The 22374-nt window shown below is 43.6% G+C and overlaps 1 protein-coding gene across 1 annotated transcript; it reads left to right on the top strand.

Annotated features, from left to right (window-relative positions):
• The first annotated feature begins 6576 nt into the window (after positions 1 to 6576).
• Positions 6577 to 21884, top strand: ALDOB (aldolase, fructose-bisphosphate B). Its single transcript, XM_039225558.1, has 9 exons — positions 6577 to 6624; positions 11451 to 11572; positions 12396 to 12607; positions 14667 to 14721; positions 15601 to 15761; positions 16874 to 16957; positions 18070 to 18244; positions 18654 to 18853; positions 21363 to 21884. Exons 2-9 carry the CDS (start codon positions 11461 to 11463, stop codon positions 21456 to 21458), a joined length of 1095 nt encoding a protein of 364 aa, XP_039081489.1. The 5' UTR covers positions 6577 to 6624; positions 11451 to 11460; the 3' UTR covers positions 21459 to 21884.
• Positions 21885 to 22374: the final 490 nt, after the last annotated feature.

The raw sequence follows: 22374 nt of genomic DNA on the forward strand, positions 1-22374 counted from the left end.
GAATTTTCACATGACCCAGTTAATCTTTTAACACTATGAAAAGGCTTTGTGCAAGTGAAATTGCTTGTTTGCTTTTGCTTTTTAATCTAATGAAGGAGTCAAGTTTCCCATCTAGGTCATCACAGTAGGGATAGGGCCGGTGTACTGGGCTGGGGGATGACCCATGTGTGTGACTGAACAGATTCAGTGAAGTGAGAAGCTCTGAGCCAGAGTGACCCTAACAGAACCCCCAGAATTTCCCTCCAACTGGAGAAAGGCATTGGGCTTTCCAGAGGTTATAGAATAAAGGTTTGAGCCAATCTTATCTGGATCTAAAAAGGCAAAGAAAGTCAAGCATAGATGTGAGTTAACTATAGCTATCTGTGATCTTGCCTTCTCACCCTACTAGACCCAAATGGGGCTTTGACTTTTACAGAGGATCAGTGTTGGTGCTAACCTCATAGGTCCAAGATGGATGAGGGAGAAGGCATGATGGGAAAGATCCCAGAATCAGTGCTTCTGGAGCTTGGAGGACAGGAGGAGACTCTGGAAAAAAGATTGACAGATTGGCCTGCACACAATGTGAGCAAGAGCTCTAACAAGGGGTAACTGCCTATTAAATGAAGAAAGATTTTGAGGGTGGGAGTGAGGTGGGAGGATTCAGGGTGAAGGACACCGGAGATAATGAGGTTGGGTGCTATGGGAGAAAAAGTTTCGGAATGACTCTTCAGTGGTGACAGAGAAGGGAGAAGGGAATTTGGAGAATGTGGGAGAAGGGGATGATGAGGAGGAGGATAGCAACTGTTATTTATTCAGTAATTAATTTTTGCCAGGCATCATGCATAACCCTTTTTGCTCATTATTCAATCCAGTCTTCCAACAATGTCATAGGTTATATTTTATTATTACCCTTTTGCTGCTGGGGAAACTGAGGCTCAAAAAGGTTAGAGGACTTGCCCAAAGTAACACAGCTAGGAAGCTCTGAGCCGGAATTTAAGAGTAAGTTCTATCTGACTTCAAAGTCCAAATTCTTTTTTTTTTTTTTTTTAACATTTATTTATTTTTGAGACAGAGAGAGACAGGGCACAAGGTAGGGAGGGGCAGAGAGAGAGAGAGACACAGATCTGAAACAGGCTCCAGGCTCTGAGCTGTCAGCACAGAGCCCGATGCGGGGCTCAAAACCACGGACCTGAGCCGAAGTCAGACACTTAACCGACTGAGCCACCCAGGCGCCCCATTCAAAGTCCAAATTCTTAATGACAAAAGAAAATATTGACTTGCCAAAAAAATTTATCTCTGGACCTTCAGAAAAGCACAGGGTTCAGTTTATAGGTAACTGGATTAATTACCTGGGAGGCTGAGTGACCCTGTTCTTTATTTTGTGGAGAGTAGATGGCACTGAGGTGGTCACTAAGCAAGTGACTGGTCCACCATTTGCATATGCTGGCTGGCTGCCGCTCAGCGTCTGGACCTTTTATCCCACTTTCCAGAATCTGGCCAGCCCGGCACTCTTTATTCCTATGGGAGGAAGCAAACCAAGGGGTAGGAGATTAGGAGACAGGGAGGTAGAACTACCTCGCTTCTTTCATACACACCAGCATTTTGAAGATTTCTAGTCAATAAATAATCCATTTTAACAATACTTCCCCAAAGAAGGCATCCTGTGGTCTAAGTTTCTTAGATTAGTGTTTAAAACCATTTACTTTGTTTTAGGATAACCATGCATGTTAAAAACACACAATTTCAGGGAGAGAGACCATAGAGTATCACAGCTAGAAGGGATCCCTCCTTCACCGCATAGATGATGCATAGGTCCATAGAAGGTTCTAGGACGGCTTTAGAGTCACAGATCTGTATTTAAACGTCCTTGCCCTGCTACTTACTAATGGTGTGCCCTTGGGCCAGAACAGGATCAGCTCATTCCTCTCCCAAACAATGCCTGCCTGGCTGATGTAGCGGGGACTGGATGATGTATTCTATGTGAAGTGCCCAGCAAAGGGCCTGTAGGGAGGAGATGGTCAACAAATGGTAATGCCCTCCCTTGGGCAATATCTTCCAGCTGTTCAGGGCAGAAGGAAGGCTAGAACCTTGTCTTCTGATTCTCATATGTGTGTGTGTGAGCACAGGGAAGCCACAGGAATGTTGGTAATGTTGCTTCCATGAAGAACATGGTTTAGCCATCTTGTAATTAGGTGGGGCTTTCGAGTTTTCAAAGCACTCACTTAGATGATATTGTTCACTCAGTGCAACAACATGGAAAAATCACACACGAGTGGTATTACTAGGCCCATGTTGCATATCAGGGACGGGAGGCTGAGAGGACGTGGTTTCCTTCAGTCCCGCGGCTAGCCAGGGGCAGATCTCGTGGCTTCTTATCTGTGGCTCTTTCTACTAGCGCACAATACCTTCTCACCTAAAGGCCAAACGGTTTCACCAAAGAGATAAGCAATAGTGAAAAAAATACACGGTGGGGGTCATAAATGACATAAGTAACCCACAATCCTGATTAGATAGTGAGGGAAAAATTGGACTTTGATATGATTGAGCAAAAGGTAGAGAGAAAACACTGACAAGGCAGTAAACAGCTTACCAGGGGGGAATATGAGACAGCGGGGACTGGTGGTCACTGCCGACCAGAGTGTAACTCTTTCCTGTCAGAGACCACTGGTCACTCTAATTCTGAGGTTCTGCAGCCCCATTCTTTCTAACTGCCTCTACCTTTGCAGCATCCTAACTGCACATGTGCGTTTCCTCAGTCAAGGCAAACCTCATTCTTTATCACATTCAGGCTCTAGTTGTCTCTAGTCTCAAGGGGGTGGTATTTCTAAGCCCTAGAATTTAGATCATCTTTAAAAAAAATTGTTTTAATGTTTATTTATTTTTGAGAGAGAGAGTGTGAGTGGGGGAGGGGCAGAGAGAAAGGGAGACACAGAATCTGAAGCAGGCTTCAGGCTCTAAGCTGTCAGCACAGAGCCCTGTACAGGGCTCGAACTCATGAACCACAAGATCATGACCCGAGACAAAGTCGGAGGCTTACCCAACTGAGCCACCCGGGCGTCCCTAACATTTAGATAATCTTAAATTATCACTGTCCCTCCGCATTTAGGTCTTGTAGTCTGGCATGCTGAATCAGATGGTATGGAGCCTGACCTGGCCATGTAGCAATTCGGAATATCTAGACTTTTCTTTCATGTCTCTTCATGGAGTCTTCACTGAACACTGCAGTAACAGCCACCGCCACCACCACCACCCCCACCACCACAATCTCTTGGTCCTTTCATATGCATTCTCTTATTTGGTTTGATTTGATTTGATCCTGACCTCAACTCTCTCTTCCCACTTCTTAGATTAGAAGTTCTTGACAACAGGCCAGTCTTAATCATCTCGTATTCTCTACAAAAGTGTACTCTCTGCAAAACGCCTCTGTAGATGGCAAAATGCCTTATACATACAACCTCAATAAAAATGTTGTGAGCTATGCTGAAATAACACCAGCTCTATCTCTGTGAACAAAATAAGGACCACTGCTTTCAGGGTCCTCAAACCATCCCAACCACCAAAGCAGATTGGGACAGTAAGGAAATATCTGTACCACAGATTAGAAAAGATATTTTAAAAGGCTATATAGACCCAATCATGGATCTTCCTTCCTTGTGTAGATGTGGCCCCTTTTTAGGAAATTTCTTCCTCTATATTACTAACCCTATATATTTGTAATTTTTTTTGAGAGAGAGAAAAAGAGAGAGACAGAGTGCAAGCAGGGGAGGGGCAAAGGGAGAGGGAGACACAGAATCCGAAGCAGGTTCCAGGCTCTTAACTGTCAGAAGAGCTCCCATGCAAGGCTCAACTCATGAACCGCGAGATCATGATCTGAGCCAAAAGTTGGTTGCTTAACTGACTGAGCCCCCCAGGCGCCCCTATAATATTACTAACCCTATATTGAGTCTAACTATGATACAGGAGATTAACTTGCATGTATAAGTTTGTGGACTCAGACCTTATAGTGCTCATGAAAACGTTTAACTCATGGTCTGTCAGTTGACTTATGTAGATATCATATTCAAATCAGAAGCATCTAGAGTGGGGTGGGGAGTGGAGAATAAACGTGGCAGCTTTTGGAGGTATTGACAGTCATGAATGATATCATCTTATTTTTGTCTGTTAGAAGAGTCTGCAGCTGGGGACTTTTAAACCAGAGTTATGCCTTCAGATCAAGCCACTTAAGAACAACTTACTCTGTGCTAAACCCCTTGTCATATGTCATTTCATTCCTGCTTCATAATCAGTTTCGGATGGAGGCATCGCCAGCCCATTTTACAAATGGCAAAACTGAGGATCAAAGAGGTTGGAAGATTCCCCAATGTTTCATAGCCCCCAAGTCCCATGCTCTTTCTGCATATCATGGCACCTCAGTTTTGAACATTTTACTAAGTTAAGAGACTTAGAAAGAAAGAACCAAAACCCTGCTAGCAGTCGCTCAGGAATTGCTGTTTCTCTAAGCTCCAGTACGCCTTATCCGTGCTTTCCTGAACTTTGAGTTTCAGTTGCACATGAAACCGTGGAGGTGACCAGATGCTGATGCCACAGGAGCAGCAGCAGGGCACCACTAGGGGTAACGTGCTGGTGATCCGCTGACACGCCTGGCCAGGCTGCTGTCCACGTGAAAGATGCTCAGCAGAGCAGGGCCACCCAGGGCTGCCAACGCAAGGCATTCTTCCCCGATGAATGCAGGTTTAATGTCCAAGGTTATAAACTGCTCGGAGGGAGGAAGGGAAAGGACTAATCTACACAGGGTGTGGTCGCCAAAAGGTAAGCAGCTCTGCTTCAGACCGCTGGCTTGGAGGAGACAGCATCCGCATGTACCTGTCCTGTGACTCTGGGCAAGTTACTTGCTTTCTCTGAACGAGAGTTTCCTTATCCAGAAAATAGGAGGAATAAATCCTTCCTCAGAGGGGTGCTGAGATCGCAAATCATGTATAGAAAGAACCAGAGGCATCGTAACACTTCTAAAAATAGCTATTAGTATTGTTATTGCTTTCAGTGTTATAACAAGAAGAATTAGTGCTGGTAGTGTAAGTAGAATTATCTCTACCATGCATCTCTCAGTGGGTGGCATGATTTAGTCACAATTCTGACACTCCAGCCCTGACCACCAACAGATGTCACTAATCCTGCTCTGCACTCTTCCATCACTATCCACCTTTTCTTCCTCCATTCTTCTTTGACACAAATCAAATCTGGTGAAACTCACATGTCCCCAGAGCAGGTCATTGTAGTCTGATGAATCAAGCACCAGGGGCTTAAATGAGCACCAGACGTACATGAGGAAACCAGAAAACATGCTATCAGGTGGCAAGTGGAGTCAAGAACACTGATGGCCTGTACTTGGCTTAGCCCTCTGCCATCTCTAGGATAGGCCTTAGCCAAACCCTCCCTAGGAAAATGAGCTTCAATTTTGTGTTTCAAACATTTCCATTTCCTTTCATAATCACATTCAATGTCTAACACTCCCCAACTTTTAGAAGCTTTCCGAGTCTAAACTCTGACAGACAGTTCAGTTCTTTGCTTCTTTTTCTTTCATTTCATTGATGGTTCATTCATTAGAGTGTTACACTCTATACCATCGGACGCTTGGTTTTTAGGGTCTTTATCCTCCCATTTTATGATTTATTCCAAAGGAATATATTCCTGAAAATTTTATACTTTCCTGTGATCATGGTGACGGTCACTCCATTATCTTTATATTTCTTCATAACTTTTATTTGCCACGTTCATTATTTACCTAAGGAGGCATACATTATTTTTATTTGCCTTCTCTTGAATTTGATTTTGGTTTAGTGCTCAGGAAAACAAAACAAAACAAAAACACCGTAAAATACACCCACACCCACACAGTGTATATCTAATAAAACTGATGACTTATACCAATCGCTTTGAGTTTTATTCTAGTTTTTAGCAACATTAAAGACAAACATGTAAAGCATAAGAAAGAATGAGAACGGGGTAAATACAGTGTGTTCTGGCATTAAAAACATCATGGGGCCAGCTTGGTTCTTGGGGAGTAGGAAGGATCTTTCATGCCTACTGTGTGCAGGCACTTTACAAACTCATTTAATGCTCTTGGGAAGTTGAGAACCCATTTTACAGAGGAGGATATTAAGGCCCAGAGAAATGAAAAGAAACAAACAGACATAACACCTTGGCCAAGGTCATGTGTTTAGTAAGTGCTATTAGCAAAAGTGACATTCTTTCCAGTTTCTCCTGGTGGCTGGAGAGCTCTGTCATTTACACGCTGTGTGACTTCGGGGAATCCCCTAATCCTCTAGGCCTCAGTTTTCTCATTTGAAAAGTGGTGTCTAGGTTAAGAACTACATGGTCTCCAGATAATCGGCTGTAGCTTTAACACTGTGAGTCCAACGGGTGTGTGAGCGTGATCAGGATTGGCTGGTATGAGCCAACCAGGTCTTGGATAAACACCTCCCTATCAGGCCAGGGGAGGGTGAAAGTTAAAAAAAAAAAAACCCACAACAAACAAACTTGACAAGACCTCTATAAAAACGGTGTGTTCCCAAAGGCTCGTCCTATTTGGCGGCTGCTGCCTCATCCACGGCTTCAGACACCTAAGAGGACTCTCCTTCCCAACCCGTAAGTAAAAGAACTTTCTTTGTCTGCCCGGACAGCATCTGGGAGTAAGCCGTTAATGACGTTGCTACCCAGGTAGAGGAGAAAGTCTGTTTGCTTTTGTTTTGAGGAGAAACTTGATTGTGGCTGAAAACGTGATGTTGTGCTGAAATGATTTTTTTCCTCCCTAAGCGTAAATGCTCATCCACACCTTTGCTTACCCTGTGGGGGCAAAATGCTCGAGACTGATGCCAGCTTCCAGTGTGACCTGCGTGAAAGCTCTTAGGTCTTTGGCCTGGGAGAAACAACTTGAGCGCACTTATTTGCTTAGGTGCCAATCGAGTTTTGAGATTCTTGCTCATTTCTCTTCTCGCCATGGCAACTGCATAATTCAGTGATTTATTTACATATCTATTGCCTGCTGTCTTTTCTTCCCTCTCTTCCTAGTCCTACTAGTGCTGGTACTGAAGCTCCTTTGTCACACAAATGAACTGCTGGTGTGTGCTGTTTGTTACACTTCCCTTCACTCACTGCTCAAATGAGAAAATGGCACAGGCTTGGAATTGTCACAGAGCACATTTGTTTATGAATCGTCAAACTTCCACTTGTTTGATACTTTCTGTAACATTTCCTACTTCGAAGATCCTATAGTTTAAGTTATTTGGAATCAAAAGCTGCTGGCATACTTTAGGATATTTGTTCTACTATCTGGAAAATAGATATGTTGTGAGGATATGCTGCCTTTACAAGCAGGGGAGGGGCAGAGAGAGAGGGAGAGAGAGAGAGGGAGAGAGAGATTCCCAAGCAGGCTCTGCGCTGTCTAGCCTAGAGCCCAATAGGGGGCTTAATCTCACAAACTGTGAGATCATGACCTCAGTCAAAATCCAGAGTGGGACTGAGCCACCCAGGCACCCCAGGAGATGCTCCCTTTTAAAATACACTATTTCTAGTTACCTAGGGCTCCATTAGCCAATTAGGATCCCGAAGGGGCTTGGGCTCTGCTGCCATTAAGCCAAAGCACATCTGGGGACCACCCAGACCTACGGTAGAGCCTGAGGTGCTGAATGGAGACCTAGAAGTGTCTTTGACCTAAGTACCAGTTTAGAAGAAAGAGCAACACTCAGCTCTCTGAGCTACCTCACATATGTTCAAAGGCATCAGGGATCAAGCTGTCATAGGGCATCTCATTGCACTTGTCACTGTGACATTGGGTAGGGGGTGAAGCTATGGGCATCTTCACACATCTGTATGTAAAATTTGCTCACAGTGCCTGGACATCATAGGCTTTCAATGAATCAGCTACTCATGTCTTCTTGAAAACCCATCTGCCTTGCACATGGAGAAGTGAATGGACTCTCTACTTCTTTATATTTCTCCAGGAGTTAAATATTCATATTTTACAAATCATTATCTTTTCACTTCTTCAAGGAAGGCAGAAAGAATTTCAGCTATTTTGCTGAAAAAGGATTCCAAGTCAGAAGCCAGTAGGATGTGGTTTATAATCCCAGTGCATCATAATTTAGAAAGGCATCAGACATATTCTTCCCGAGGTTCCATTTCCCCATCTTTAGTGTTGGCAGGGTTGATATCTCTGAGATCACTTGCACCTCTGTTTTTCTGTGATTACCTTCTATTCTCATATTTTCGTAAAAACTTCTCCCAGATTTGTATATGTATCACCTGTTAATATAATATATTAATTTATATATAATAAATATTGTAATATATAAACCTATTCATTGAGAAATCAAACATTACAAAAAATTTATAAAGTAAAATGTGAGAGTCACCCCATCCCCTTTCAATCCCCACAGGTAACTCCAGGGTGGTTATTCTCTGCTTAGTATGTGTTATATAATTAAATTTTTTTGTTTATTTATTTGTTTTGAGAGACACAGAGACAGCATGAACAGGGAAGAGGCAGAGAGAGAAAGGAAATCCTAAGCTCTACACCATCAATGCAGAGCCTGATACAGGGCTAGAACTCACAAAATTACAAGATCATGACCTGAGACAAAACTGAGAGTCACATGTTTAATGGAATGAGCCACCCAGGTGCCCCAAACCATTTTTTTAATTAAAAAAGAATGATATTAAATATTACACACGTCCCTGAAACTTGCTTCCCTCCTCCCATTTTACTTAATAATATAATGTAAACAACTTCCCATCACACTTGAAAACCAGATTGGCTTGAGACCTCAGTGAGCAGAGGCTGGGGAGCACAGAGATCATTCTCTGCGGTGATCCAGCCCTGGCTGGCTTCCTGTCTCCAGGGATGAACGTTGGCCTGTGACCCTGTTTTATGATTAACAGAGGGGCAACATTTGTGCTGATGTGGTACAGAACTTTAATCTCTCTGTAGAAGTTTAACTTCCCATAAGCAGTAGTGGTTCAATTTGACCTTTTCTCTGTTTTTTTTCTGGTTGAGTCAGCATCAGAAAACGAAAAAATAGCTTGGTAGCAAATAGAAACATGTAATCTCGGGTACTTATTTTTTTTAATATTTAGAAAGAGAGAAATAGTAATACCCAACATTTTCATAATGTATTATAAAACGTCTTCCAATTTATCATGCAATTAATTTGATAAATATATTTTGAGCAACTACAATGAGTAAGGTGCTCACAAGTGACATTAGACCTGGCAGTGAGACAACCAGAGCAGATGTGAGTGCCATTTATTCCATAGTAAACTAAGACTCAGAGAAGTTACTAACTTGCTCAAGGTCCCAGTTAGGAGGAAGCAGAGCTAGTCTCTGAACCCACTTCTGTCTGATCTAGGATCAAAAACCTGTGTGAATATATGAGATATTTATGAATTGACAAGGTCCCTGGGGTAAGGGTGATGGGCCACGGCCCAAGGATTTTGGATCCTCTGGGGGTGTCATCAACAAGTACTCTGGGGGCATTATCAATGACATTAGAGTCACCCAAAGGCTGATTCCTTTCCCCAGGCTCACTGTTTCCTTGAAAGAGGGGAGCACTGCCCCTTATCCTAACTTTGTGCCTTATTAGTTACATGTCCTTGGACAAATAATTAAACTCTCTTATATTCTTTCCTTATCTATTGCGTAGTGTGTTTGTGTGGGGGGGAGGGGAATGGAGGAGGAACCCAGCTGCCTTCTGAGGGTATAATGAGGAATAAATTGTATAGTGCATGTAAAGCAATTAGCAGAGTACTTGGCAATAAATGGTAATTTGCTATTATTGGGTGATGTTTTCCTTTTGTTTCACTAAGGAAACATCTTTATTTCTTATTTGTTAATTCCTTTATGGAATTACCTAAACTGAGAGAGAAAATTTGTACTTTGGTCTGAAGGTCACCAATTTCAGGTTGGCTTTTATCTGCATAAAGATCTAGTGGCCAGATTTAAAGCTAGTAATCCTTGATTACAGTTTTAGGAACTAATATATAAATGAGGCGAAACACTATCTTCAGGTGTCTGGGATGGGAGGGGCCTCGAATGATCATCTTCTCTAGATATCATTGCCCATTAGCCTATCCTGTCCCCAATGACAGCACTCTGGTTCCACTCTTTGGGGTTAATGCGAGAACCCCTGTTGAAGTGAGAGTGGCATCAATGATACCTTCTTGTGAGCTAGTTCATAGCCATCTATTTCTTATATCAACTTTGCCTTGAAGGGATGCAGAAAATGTGAAGAAATTGATTTGCCATGATGGGCAACACTGGGTGGGGAGCTCTGCCTCATCCTAACTGAGACATTGGACAAGTCCCTTAACTTTGCTGGGTATTAACTAGCTCTTTAATTAAAGAAGACAATAGCTGCCGTGGTTACCTCATTGCTGAGAGGATTAAATGAGAACTGAGATGCCCTTGTGCTTGCGGGAAGTAGAAAGCAGGCATGGGGCATCTTCCCTATGGATGAGTTTGAGAGGGAGGAGACCGAGGAAAGGAGGAGGTCAGAGGATTGAATAAGAAACCACTCAAGATAATCCTTACCACCATTTTTTTTCTTTGATAGTCCAACACATGCAAAATTAATCTTTCTAGCATCCAGATGAGAGTGCTGTGAGCTTGCATTTTTGACTAGCTCAAAGTGGCAGCTGAACAGGGGCAAGATTCTTTTCAGAAGACCACTGCTGAGGAGGGCGCTTACATAGGGGATCTTTAAACCAGAGTCTCTCTTTGTTAGAGCAGTGAAGCTGAGAGTGATTGGATGGAGCAGGAGGGAGCAGGGATCACTGTATGGCTTTGGCATCTTTAGAGTCCATAGGAGGCTCCAGTCCAGAGCCACTTGGGAAAAATCCTGCCCATCTATCCCAAATGGTGTCATAGGTGGTTGAATATAAGAAAAAAAGAGACTTGCACACCATACTTTATCTCCCAAAGCTGAAGGGAGGTTAACTGTAAAACCAAATGGCAGTTCCTCCTCTCAAGTTTGCTACCCAAAGAATAATTCAGGCTAACAAAATAAAATGGGAGATGGGTCATAGAAGCTGAAAGCCTCACTGTCCTGGCCTCAAGTCATCCAGAGCACCCAAAGGCACTGGAGATCCACAGAGAGTCAGTTACCACAGTGCCATCTATTTGTCAGATTTGAGTGGGTCACTAGTTAGCTGGTTCAGTCTCGGAATCAGTGAACCCAAAGGTCTTCTGGAAGACATTCTATTTAGGATGACCATGAAATTTGGCATCCCACCTTCCGTCGTTATGGCTAGTTGCAACTACTTAAGCTAGAGGGGGAAAAAACCCAGACTTCATTTGTTTATCCATCATGGATGTGGCCCAGAAATGTAAGAGGGGCCCACAAGGTTTGGTAGCACACCTTGGCTGTCTTGAATCTGTCTGAGCCACCTGTTCAGGACACTCTTGCACTCTTTTCCAGACCCGTCACCATGGCCCATCGATTTCCAGCCCTCACCTCAGAACAGAAGAAGGAGCTCTCAGAAATTGCCCAGCGTATTGTTGCCAATGGGAAGGGGATCCTGGCTGCAGATGAGTCCGTAGGTGAGTGCAAGTAACATCATACAACAAGTGTATTCTTATTTCTACGACTTAGCGATGGCCATCAACAATCATATTCTTTCCTCTCAGAGGAGTAAAGGTACACAGCAGTGGGAGCAGAAGACCCTGTGAACATAGACATTTTGGGTCCTGTGGTTCCAATAAGTAGATTTCTGAAAACCAAAGGAAGAGGCTCAAGCCCTCCATTTTAAGGCCCCTTGCCAGGGATCATTTGAATCGAGACTATAGCAAGGCCAGGAACTCAGTAATAAGAATGAGGTCAGATACACAGACCTCTGCTGCTGCTGAGAAGTCAGTGTAAAGTCACCTAAGGAAGATTGGGGAGGGCAGAGAAATGTCTATATCTAGAACAGGGAAGGGCTTGTGGCTGAGAGAAGTCCAGGATGGTGCAAGGGAGGGTTGTGGCTGGCCTGTATGGCCCACCATAAAATAATAGAGGCCAGAGGAATCAAGAACCCACCCCATCCCTCCTTCGACTGTATGTACATCTCGTCAGATTGAGGGATGGACCTGGGGCTGGGGGTGGGGGGGTGATCAGAGAGTCCTGAGGGCCTTACAAACCCACTTAAACCCAATAGTGGCTTCCACCTCCCCGGAATATTTCCATTCCATAGACTTCCTAACCAGCATCCTGACAGCAGGCCAGGTCTTTCCCTAGGGAGCCAACAAGGGAGACAGGAGTTTTGAAGATCTGAACAAAACAGAGTCTTGCTGTCCTGCTGAGGGTTTCTGAGCTAGAGTGGAGGAGGCTGGCAGTAAAGCCCTGGCTTGCCCCTCCAGCTGCTTTGTCCCGTCCACCTTATAGGCACCATGGGAAACCGCCTGCAGAGGATCAAGGTGGAGAACACTGAGGAAAACCGCCGGCAGTTCCGGGAAATCCTCTTCACCGTGGACAACTCCATCAACCAGAGCATCGGGGGCGTGATCCTTTTCCACGAGACCCTCTACCAGAAGGACAGTCAGGGGAAGCTGTTCAGAAACATCCTCAAGGAAAAGGGGATCGTTGTGGGAATCAAGGTGAATACTTCCATTTCCACCTCACTTCTGCCTCATCCCAGCCCAACTCTCAGGTCAGTCACTGGACCAACACTCTGGACACCCTCACCATCCAACTGTCATTCGTACTCCTTTCCAGCATCATTCTCTCCCTGAGGACCAGATCCTCTTCTAGGTTTTTCTGCCAGTGCCGCCTTCTTCCAGCCAAGTTTTCTATAAGGTACTTAATCTCCTGGTGTCCCAGTTTCCTCATTTCTCAAATGGGAATAGTAGGGCCTACCTCATAAGGCTCTTATAAGGATGAAAGGAGTTTTTAAAACAGTTCCTGTCACATAATTATTATTTAGTTCCGGATCGCTATTATTGAAGTTATAATTCTGTCAACTCAAACCACATGAGCTTCTCAGGAGTGAAAACTGGTACAGCTTGAGTGCTTACAACTCCAAGTGCTCATTGAATTCTCTTCATAACCTCTGGAGGTCAGATCAGTTATTATCCTAATTTTAGAGATGGGGAGAGAAAATGGAATTACAAGGCATAGTGTAACTTGCCCACAGCAAGGCAAAACTGGAGCCAGTTCAAACCCAGACTATCTACCTCTCTGGCTCATGACCTCAGGTTCTGGTATGCTGAGAGTAGGAGCTGTGTCTGCCGGAGGCCACGCCGGCTCCGACAGGTCCAGGGGTCCCTGAAGGATGGACGGTGTCGGCGAAAGAGAGTGAGAGAGCCCCGAGATCCTTTCTGATCACCAGGCAGGCATCTCTGTCCTGTCGGTTTTGGTGTCTTTATTTATAGGTTAAATGATAACATGACATCAGAAAAAGGAATTTTTACAATGGATAGCTCTTTGTGATAAGATGCTTTGGAAAGTGTACAGAAGCAGGTTTTACAGAAATATTCTTGCAGAACTATTGCAATTATAGTGAGGTTAAGTAAATCTTATAACTAGAGAATTAGGGGATTCTTAGTAAAAGACAGGATACATATTTGTTCTAAGTTAATAACGTTAAGGTTAGGTCATAGGTTAAGTGTATAGATGGGCTAAGAGTCATTCTGTCTGACTCTCAAATGTATGTTTTTGAGTTGGTTAATAAGTTGTTTGTGGAAACCTATTTGATGCTGAATGTGTGAAACACTATGGAGGCCCTAAAAGTGTCAGCCTTTTGTTTGTGGGTAATGTTTTAGCTACTCTTATCTATCCTCATCCCAGCCACCTGTAAGGGAGGGTGTTTGCAGAAAGTAGGCCTTGGGGAAGGGACTGCCATACATCACCAATTAGAAGGTGTAAGTATTAACTTAAGTTCTGCCTTTATCTGTACCTTAACTCTAAATTAGGCTCTTTGTCTCGGGGCCAGGCTCAGTTGTAATTCTTGTGTTCTTAACCCTCTAAGTCTTGGATCTTCAAGGCCCTTAGGAAGAGCCTTTTGACAATCATCCATAGAGCTTTCATCTAAAATCTCTCTTGTAAAGGCAGGAATATGCTTTTCCTTATGAGGTATCTGTGTTCAGAATATTGGTCTGTTATGGAATATTGTGAGGCCTGGTCAATACCAGCACAACATGAGCCAGTAGTAGCAGGAGATACCAGTTTTTATTTCTCATGGCAGTAGCTGTGCAAACACTGCCATTTCCTTGCTGTGACTGCCATCCATAGAGGCCGGTGCGGCTCCCGGCATGTGTCTTTATTTTTTTGATTTCCTGGAATAATGTAGTGCCTGATATGTGCAGGTGCTCATGAAATGTCTCTTGAACACATAATTTAAGGGAAGCTGCTCCTATATGATTCCTATACAGCATCCCAGGTACTGTCAGATTACTTCTTATTTCCCAAGCTCCTGGTGTTTTCCATCCTTTCCATTCTCTTAGTGTTGACACTCTGACATTGTTCCTTCCAGGTAACTTCCCTCCTGTTATGGACTGAATTGTGTGTCTCCACCCCTCTCTCCATCCTGTGACTGATACACCTTCAGAATTCACCTCCTTGGCTTATGAAAAATGACAGCTGTTAGTACCAGAGGCTCTGCTTGTGTTTTCCTGGGGCCCATGACATCTGCTAATTACCTGTTAATTACATTCACAGTTAGACCAAGGAGGTGCTCCCCTTGCAGGAACCAACAAAGAAACCACCATTCAAGGTAAGGGTATCACCTGCTGATATGAATCATGCCAATATGTATTAGGAATGAAGGCAAGCAAAGAGGGGAGCAAGGGAAAACAAAATATGAATATCACACTGGTTTTAGAGCCACACTCACCTGCTTTTCAATCCCAGCTCCTCTATTTGGTGACTGTGTGACCTTAGGCTAGTCGTGTAAATGTTCTGAGCCAGTTAAAATGGGATGACAATGTCTACTTTGCAGAATAGTTGTGGGAATTAAATTAGATAATGTACATAAAGTGCTTACCACAGTGCTTTGCACAGAGAAGATACTCTGTACCCGAGAGCATACGTTTTAGAGAAAAATCCAGTAGCAGAAAAGAGGAAAGGTCCCAAGCTTTGGGATCAGACTCACCAGGGTTTGACTCCTGGTTCTATCACTTACTAATCAGACAATTTCGCAAGGTGCTTCACTGCCCAAGTAGATAAGTATGAACCACAGCTTTGGGTTAGCTAAACAGAATTTGAATTCTCGCTCTGTCACTTGTTAGCTATGCAAACTTGGTAAAGTCACTTAACCTCTTGGAGCTTGTTTTTTCACATCTGTAAAACTATTATAATATTAACTATTAGAATTGTTATGGCAATTAAATGAAGTGTGCAAAATGCCTAGAATCATGCCTGGAACATAGTAAGTACTAAACAAATAGTAGTTCCTTCTGTTCTTCTTACAAAGTATAAAGCCCCAGATCTTTGGGCTCAATATTGGGATTGGTATTTATTTGCCTGGATGTTTTCAGTCCTTAAGCTCCACCGACTGAAAGGTAAGGCATGGAATAACTCCCTCACTTCATCAGTGCCCCATGGATCAGAAATAAAAGTGCAAAGAAGCCTTTTTCTCTTTTGTGACTTGCAGGGCTCGATGGCCTTTCTGAGCGCTGTGCCCAGTATAAGAAAGATGGTGCTGACTTTGGGAAATGGCGTGCTGTGCTAAGGATTGACAACCAGTGTCCGTCCAGCCTTGCCATCCAGGAAAATGCCAATGCCCTGGCCCGCTATGCCAGTATCTGTCAGCAGGTGCTCTGCCTTCCCCTTGGGCTAAAATAACAGTAGGAAAGAACTTTCTTCAGAGATTCTCTTTCCAATTTTACTATAAGTACATGAGCCTTATCTCACCTTTATATCCTGGTGGCATTTTCTACCACTTTTGCTGTAGCTAAGTATGATGGGGAAAGATTTGGTTCCACAAGTTAGCTGTGAACTCCAAGGCTGATGCCATCAATAGCTGTCCTCTGCCAAAGCTCTAAAAACTTAGTCTTAAGAGTGATTCAGCCCCTAAGGTCAGGGGACTTGCTTGCCTATGCTCCATCACATCTAAAACATGATCTTCGGAGATCCCTAGCTCCAGAGTGATAGCTCTAATTTAGCCCCAATCCAAATAATATCTTGGAGGATGGTGACCTGACACTAGTTTCCAACATACGTTCAAGTGTTCTGGGATCCCAGTTACGTCTGATTTGCTTGTGTGGGTGTTATGTTGGAGTTACCAGCATTCTCAGAACTATAAACAGTGCTTAATTCCTTAATTAACCCACACAAGGGGGCTCTTTCTTAGTGATCTTGACTGCCCCAAATGGGTGACAACTAGGTTCTGAGGTAGCTAGTGTAGTCTCTAACATAATCTGTATCTACAGAAATTAAGGGTTTTTATTTATTTTTTACCCACTCCCAGGAGAACTTTTTTTTTTTTTTTAACCTCACTGTGCTTTTTTGGCCAAGCTACAAATGCTCACTAGAGATCCCATTAAATTTCCTTTCACTGCCTTTAAGTCAATGAATGGTATTTATCCATAAGGGCTTCATTTTATACCAACTGTGACCGTCAAATATCTTTTTTTAAGTTTATTTATTTATTTTGAGAGAGACAGTGTGAGTGGGGAAGGGGCAGAGAGAGAGAGAGGGAGACAGAGAATCCCAAGCAGGCTCCTCACTGCCAGCACAGAGCCTGACGCGGGGCTTGAACTCACAAAACTGTAAGATCGTGACCTGAGCCAAAAGCTAGAGCCCAGATGCTTAACCGACTGAGCCAGGCGACCATGCAACTGTCAGACATCTTCTTAAGGAAATGATCACAGTGAGCAGTGCTGCTCTTTTACGTCCTTTTCCTCCTAACCCTTTTTCCTTTTTAGAATGGGCTGGTACCCATTGTTGAACCAGAGGTACTTCCTGATGGAGATCATGACCTGGAACACTGCCAGTATGTTACTGAGAAGGTAAGTCTTGAATATAAAAGTCCCAATTCCAGTTGAAAAATCTTGGTACTTAACATATATCGGTTGTGATATATGAAATATTCTTCAGTTGGAATCATTATGTAGCATTGAGAAGGTAAGGAGGTACTTATCAAACACCCCCCCCGCTTTTTTTTTTTGGCACAGTGGTATTCTCCATATGGAAAAAGCACAGAATTTTCAGTACTAGGACTTCCATTTCACAATCCATGTTCCCAGCGGTGGGACCTTTGGTAAATCCTGTTATCATTTTGGATCAGTTACATTATACGTAAACAAAGAAATTTAAAAATAAGATGAGCATATGTGGAGTTTAAGAAACAAAACTGATGAACGTAAGGAAGGGAAGGAAAAATAAGATAAGAACAGAGAGATGCAAACCATAAGAGACTTTTTTTTTTATGTTTTATTTATTTCTAGGAGAGAGAGAGAGAGAGAGAGACAGCGTGAGCAGGGGAGGGTCAGAGAGAGAGAGAGAGTCACAGACTGAAACAGGCTCCAGGCTCTGAGCTGGCAGTCAGCACAGAGCCCGACGCGGGGCCCGAACCCACGAACCGCGAGATCATGACCTAAGCGAAAGTCGGACGCTTAACCGACTAAGCCACCCAGGCGCCCCAAGAGACTTTTAAATATAGAGAACAAACTGAGGGTTGCTGGAGGGGAGGTGGGGGGATGGGATGAATGGGTGATGGGCATTAAGGAGGGCACTTGTTGGGATGAGCACTGGGTATTATATGGAAGTGATCAATCACTGGGTTCTACTCCTGAAATCGATACTCGACTGTATGTTAACTAACTTGAATTTAAATAAATAAAATTTAAAAACCTTTATATTAAAAATAAATGGGTAAAAATAAAATGAGCATCACACGAGAAGATGTAATTAGAAGGTACTTCATTCATACTTGCAGTGTAACCTGATTTCAGTTTCTCCACTTGCAAAAGCAGGTGGACTGAGATGAAGCTGGTTGGGAAGCTTTGGCCAAGCCACATACAAGAATGCATTTGGCTTGCATCCCTGCGACGTAAAAGTCAGGTCAGGTGACTGTCAAGCTGGCTCTGGGTTTCACCTGTTTGGGCCTCTTGTCCTTCAGGTCCTTGCTGCTGTTTATAAGGCCCTAAACGACCATCATGTTTACCTGGAGGGCACCTTGCTGAAGCCCAACATGGTGACTGCTGGACATGCCTGTACCAAGAAGTATGTGCCAGAGCAGGTGGCTATGGCCACTGTCACAGCTCTCCATCGTACGGTTCCTGCAGCTGTTCCTGGTAAGGCTTTCCTTCTCCTCTGACTTGAGGTCTTAGCTCTATCCTGCGAAGGAGTTCTACAAGCACTTGCGTTTGTCTAAGAGTCTTCTTTTATCCAGGAAACAGACCTCTGTATCTCAGAGGCGGCGAGCGCTTCCCCTCACACTCCGTGAGACCACATCTCCTGAGTCTGTCCAAATGCACAAAATCCATTTATTTCCTCGATATTTAATCACCCTCCTTATTTATTAAAACCCTTCCCTTTTTAGCCCAGTTAATCTCAGCAAAAGCTAACTAATTTGTCCAACCCAGTTCCATGCAAACAGAGAAAGGATTGAGGCATTACGTTTGCTTTAGGCTCGTTGCTTGCTTTGTCAAGCCGGGTACATAAGCTGGGAATAGTAGAGAGGAATGGCTTATCTCCTTCCAGGCATCTGCTTCTTGTCTGGTGGCATGAGCGAAGAGGATGCTACTCTCAACCTCAATGCTATTAACCTCTGCCCTCTACCAAAGCCCTGGAAACTAAGTTTCTCCTACGGACGGGCCCTGCAGGCTAGTGCGCTGGCTGCCTGGGGTGGCAAAGCGGCAAACAAGAAGGCGACCCAGGAAGCTTTCATGAAGCGGGCCCTGGTAAGATGCTACTACTTCTTATCTACTCGATCAAGTGGATACTCAGAGCTTGGCTCTCTTACCTGAAGAAGCATTGCTTTTATTCAGGCCATGATGGTATCTCTAGAAAGTGTCGACTAGATATTTGAAAAGGTGGCATTAGAGCTCAGTAGGAAGGTGAGGGCTAGAGAGAGTTGTGAATTATCCACACTGGGAGTTTCGTTGACAGTAGACTGAAGGACAATCTCCACAGAGACACTGGAGAGGGAAGATAAGAGGGCCAAGGACTGAACCAGGGCACCTTTCATTTTGGGGAGATGAAGAAGAAAGTCACAATGACAAGCAGCAAAAATAATCCCAGAACCAAAGATCCTGGGAACAAGTAGAGACAAGTTTCAAGGGGATCAATAATAACACACTACAAGGAGATTCAGAATAAAGGCTGAGGGAAAGCGGACATTGGCATTTAGGAGCATATACAGTGACCCTCAGCACAATAGTTTCAATAGAGAGAAGAGGAAATGTTGTCAGGAAGGAAGGTTGTCAGGAAAAGGCCCGGAAAGGATATCAGGAGAAATAAGGAAAAAAAGGGATTTTATTCAATCAGTTGCCATTCCTTTTTGAATACCTGCTATGAGCCAAGGACAGGGGTGAACAAAGTAGATGCAGATATTGCCTTCAGGGAGCTTAGAGTTTAACCAAATAGGAGATAGCGTGGCATGTTTAAATGTAAAGCAGAAGGATCCAGAGGAGAGATTAAAGGCAAGGTCAGTGGGGATAATTGAGAAGACAAGGAGTTAGAAGAAACAGGATTGCATGAAACTAAATATTAAATGCAGGTGACACAGTTGGTTTTGGAAAGGAGGGAAGAGGCAGCAAAGAAGAGAAAAATGGGTTTGCAATCAGGTCTGTAGAGGTGAAGGGATGTAGCAGTTGATTCCAGTCGAGGCCATCTGTTGGGGGTGATAAGGGAATGGAGATTTCAGTCTTAACATTGGGGAAGCTCAGAATAGCTGTTGGAGTAGCCGGGGAGGAAACCAACCAGACATCATGGTCGAGCATCAGGCATGGTACAGCTGAAATGAGAGTAAGTTTGTGGTATGTTAACTTAGATCTTGAATTTTCCTAATAGCTCTCTTAATCATGTGGGAAGATCTGGATCAATCTCAGTGGGAAATGGCAGCATAGAAGAGTCAAAGTTTAATAGGGAGCTAGGACAGTGCTGAATTTGAGCGACAGCCCCAGTTTGGCTTGCTGATCACAGAGGAGGCCGGGCAAGGAATCAAGCATAGCCAGAAGTTTGGTGATGAGGCATTAAAGAAAGGAAGGCCCCAGAGAAGCTTAGAAGACATCTCATAGGCCTAAAAGAGGGATGAGATTTTAGAGGTAGCGCTTGACTGTTAGGATGGAGAGCTGAGCCTGGCTGTGCTAATGTGTGGCTGACGAGGTGGGGAGATGTAGCTAGTATGATGGAGGGATCGTGAAAGGAAGGGTTGGAAGGGCCTTCCCACAATACAAGGGAAGCTGGGTTCATCATTTAGGATGGTGGTTCTCAAGCTTGAGTATGCATCCGAATAACCTGGAGGTCATGTGGAAATACAGACTTCTGGACCCCAGCTACTGAGGTTCTGATTGAGAAGGACTGGGGTCAAGCCAAAGAATTTTCATTTCTAAAGTGCTTAGGTCCATGCAACATACTTTGAAAATCACAGTAGATGGAGAAATAAGTCCTGGAGACGGCAAGACTATAGCAACAGTGACTTGAAGACATGGTACCATCGAGTATCATTCAAATATTATTATTGCAGGTTTTGTAATTCTGAACTTACCTTTAATTGGAATTTACATAAGGAATCAAATGATAATATGATTACAACTCCAAAAAATTAGATATTCTTGTGGACAAATATAGGTGAAAAATGGAAAAGTTTTTTGAAATAATTTTTTTGAGAGTGTGAGTGTGAGTGGGGGAGGGGCAGAGGGAAGATGGGTGGGAGGAGGGGAGAATCCCAAGCAAGCTCTGCAGTGTCAGCACAGAGCCCAGCTTGGAGCTCAAATGTACCAACCCTGAGGTCACGACTTGAGTGGAAATCAAGAGTCAGACGCTCAACCAACCAAGCCACCCGGGCGCCCCTGGAATAATTTCTTTAATTTGCTGTGTTTTACCTCTGGCTGCACCTTGCCTGTGCACCAATATAAGCACCCTTATCACTATAGCAATGAGAAGTTTCTCAACTTTAACTTTTAGCACTGTTGTTGCAATACTGTTGGTACTAAAAAGAAAGTTTCTCAGTAACCGACACAAACTTCAGCTTGCCTGAGAAATCCTCAGAAAGCTGGGACAGAAATGGAGATAATGTATTATAAAAGGAAAAGAATTCAATCAGCACCAGCATTTAGCAAAACCACTGTAAGGAGAAAAAAGAAATCCAAATGCGGGTGGAGCTGGTTTCAAATGAGAGACAAAGAGAGTCAAGCATAGGGTTGCATTTGCTCTAACCCCATGTCCTCTCTCACGCTTGCTTTTCAGGCTAACTGCCAGGCAGCCAAAGGACAGTATGTTCACTCAGGCCCTGCTGGTGCTGCCTCCACTCAGTCCCTCTTCACAGCCTCTTATACCTACTAGAACCCGAGGCCGGCCAGCCTGCCTCTAGCCCTCCTACATACCTTGGTTGGAGTGCTGAAAGAGAACAACTGACCTTGGAGATGAGACAAAATCAGAACTACTGGAAACACAGAACCTGCTAAATTCTTAGACTCAATGAAAAAAAAATCAAGTTACTAAAACGTAGGTGTGAATATCAAAGATCTGACAAAACTTCACACAATTTCCTTGCAAACTTCCAGCCTTCCACACCCCAGAGTATCCACCTAAGAATAGACTTGAAAATGGTACCAGCTCTCCATTCAAATAACAACATCCCAAAGTAACATCTCAGGGGCTGAGTGCAGAGAAGTGGGTCTTATTAAACAATCTTAGCAGTGGTAGGTTTCAAAAGAGACAGCTGCAACCAACAAAGCAATAAAATGTTCTAGAAGCCTTTGGTTGGTATCAGGTTCTACTTTTTGCTCTTGCTTCCAAAAGGTTCAGTATATTTCATTACCTTTGACTCTACTAAACATGACTGACATTAATAGTTAGAGTTCTAAACTTGGGCTTCTCATGGGAATAACCTGCCAAAAATGAAAACATCCAGATGTTCAGCCCACACTGCAGCCCAATTAAATCAGAAACTGTGGATGTGGGATCCCCTAAATATCAGGGTTTCTTAATAGCTCCCTTGGTGATTCTAACGTTCAGCCAAGTTTGAGAGCTACCACGCTAAATTTCAAGTTTGAGGATATTTTTAAACAAAAGCCCTTCATAATAAGAAGCAAGCTAAAATGTAAAGTGATTTCAAGCAGCGCACTGAGTATAATGGGAGAGAATCAGTGTGGCTGTGATGCCTGCAGCACTCCTCTTGAAGCGGCCCAGATTTGGGGATACAGACTACTCTCCCTCTGCACATCTAAGCATGCTACCTCATTTTGCAGTAAATACT

The sequence above is a fragment of the Hyaena hyaena genome, unplaced genomic scaffold (assembly GCF_003009895.1).
Source record: "Hyaena hyaena isolate Hyena2069 unplaced genomic scaffold, ASM300989v1 scaffold_2344, whole genome shotgun sequence".
Classification (NCBI taxonomy): Eukaryota; Metazoa; Chordata; class Mammalia; order Carnivora; family Hyaenidae; genus Hyaena; species Hyaena hyaena.

What these genes read in the sequence shown, in the direction of transcription:
- ALDOB (XM_039225558.1), top strand. Translation starts at nt 11,461, where the DNA reads ATGGCCCATCGATTTCCAGCCCTCACCTCAGAACAGAAGAAGGAGCTC. An exon ending in GGATCGTTGTGGGAATCAAG is followed by an intron (nt 12,608 to 14,666) that starts GTGAATACTTCC and finishes TTACATTCACAG; the next exon opens with TTAGACCAAGGAGGTGCTCC. An exon ending in GCCAGTATGTTACTGAGAAG is followed by an intron (nt 16,958 to 18,069) that starts GTAAGTCTTGAA and finishes CTTGTCCTTCAG; the next exon opens with GTCCTTGCTGCTGTTTATAA.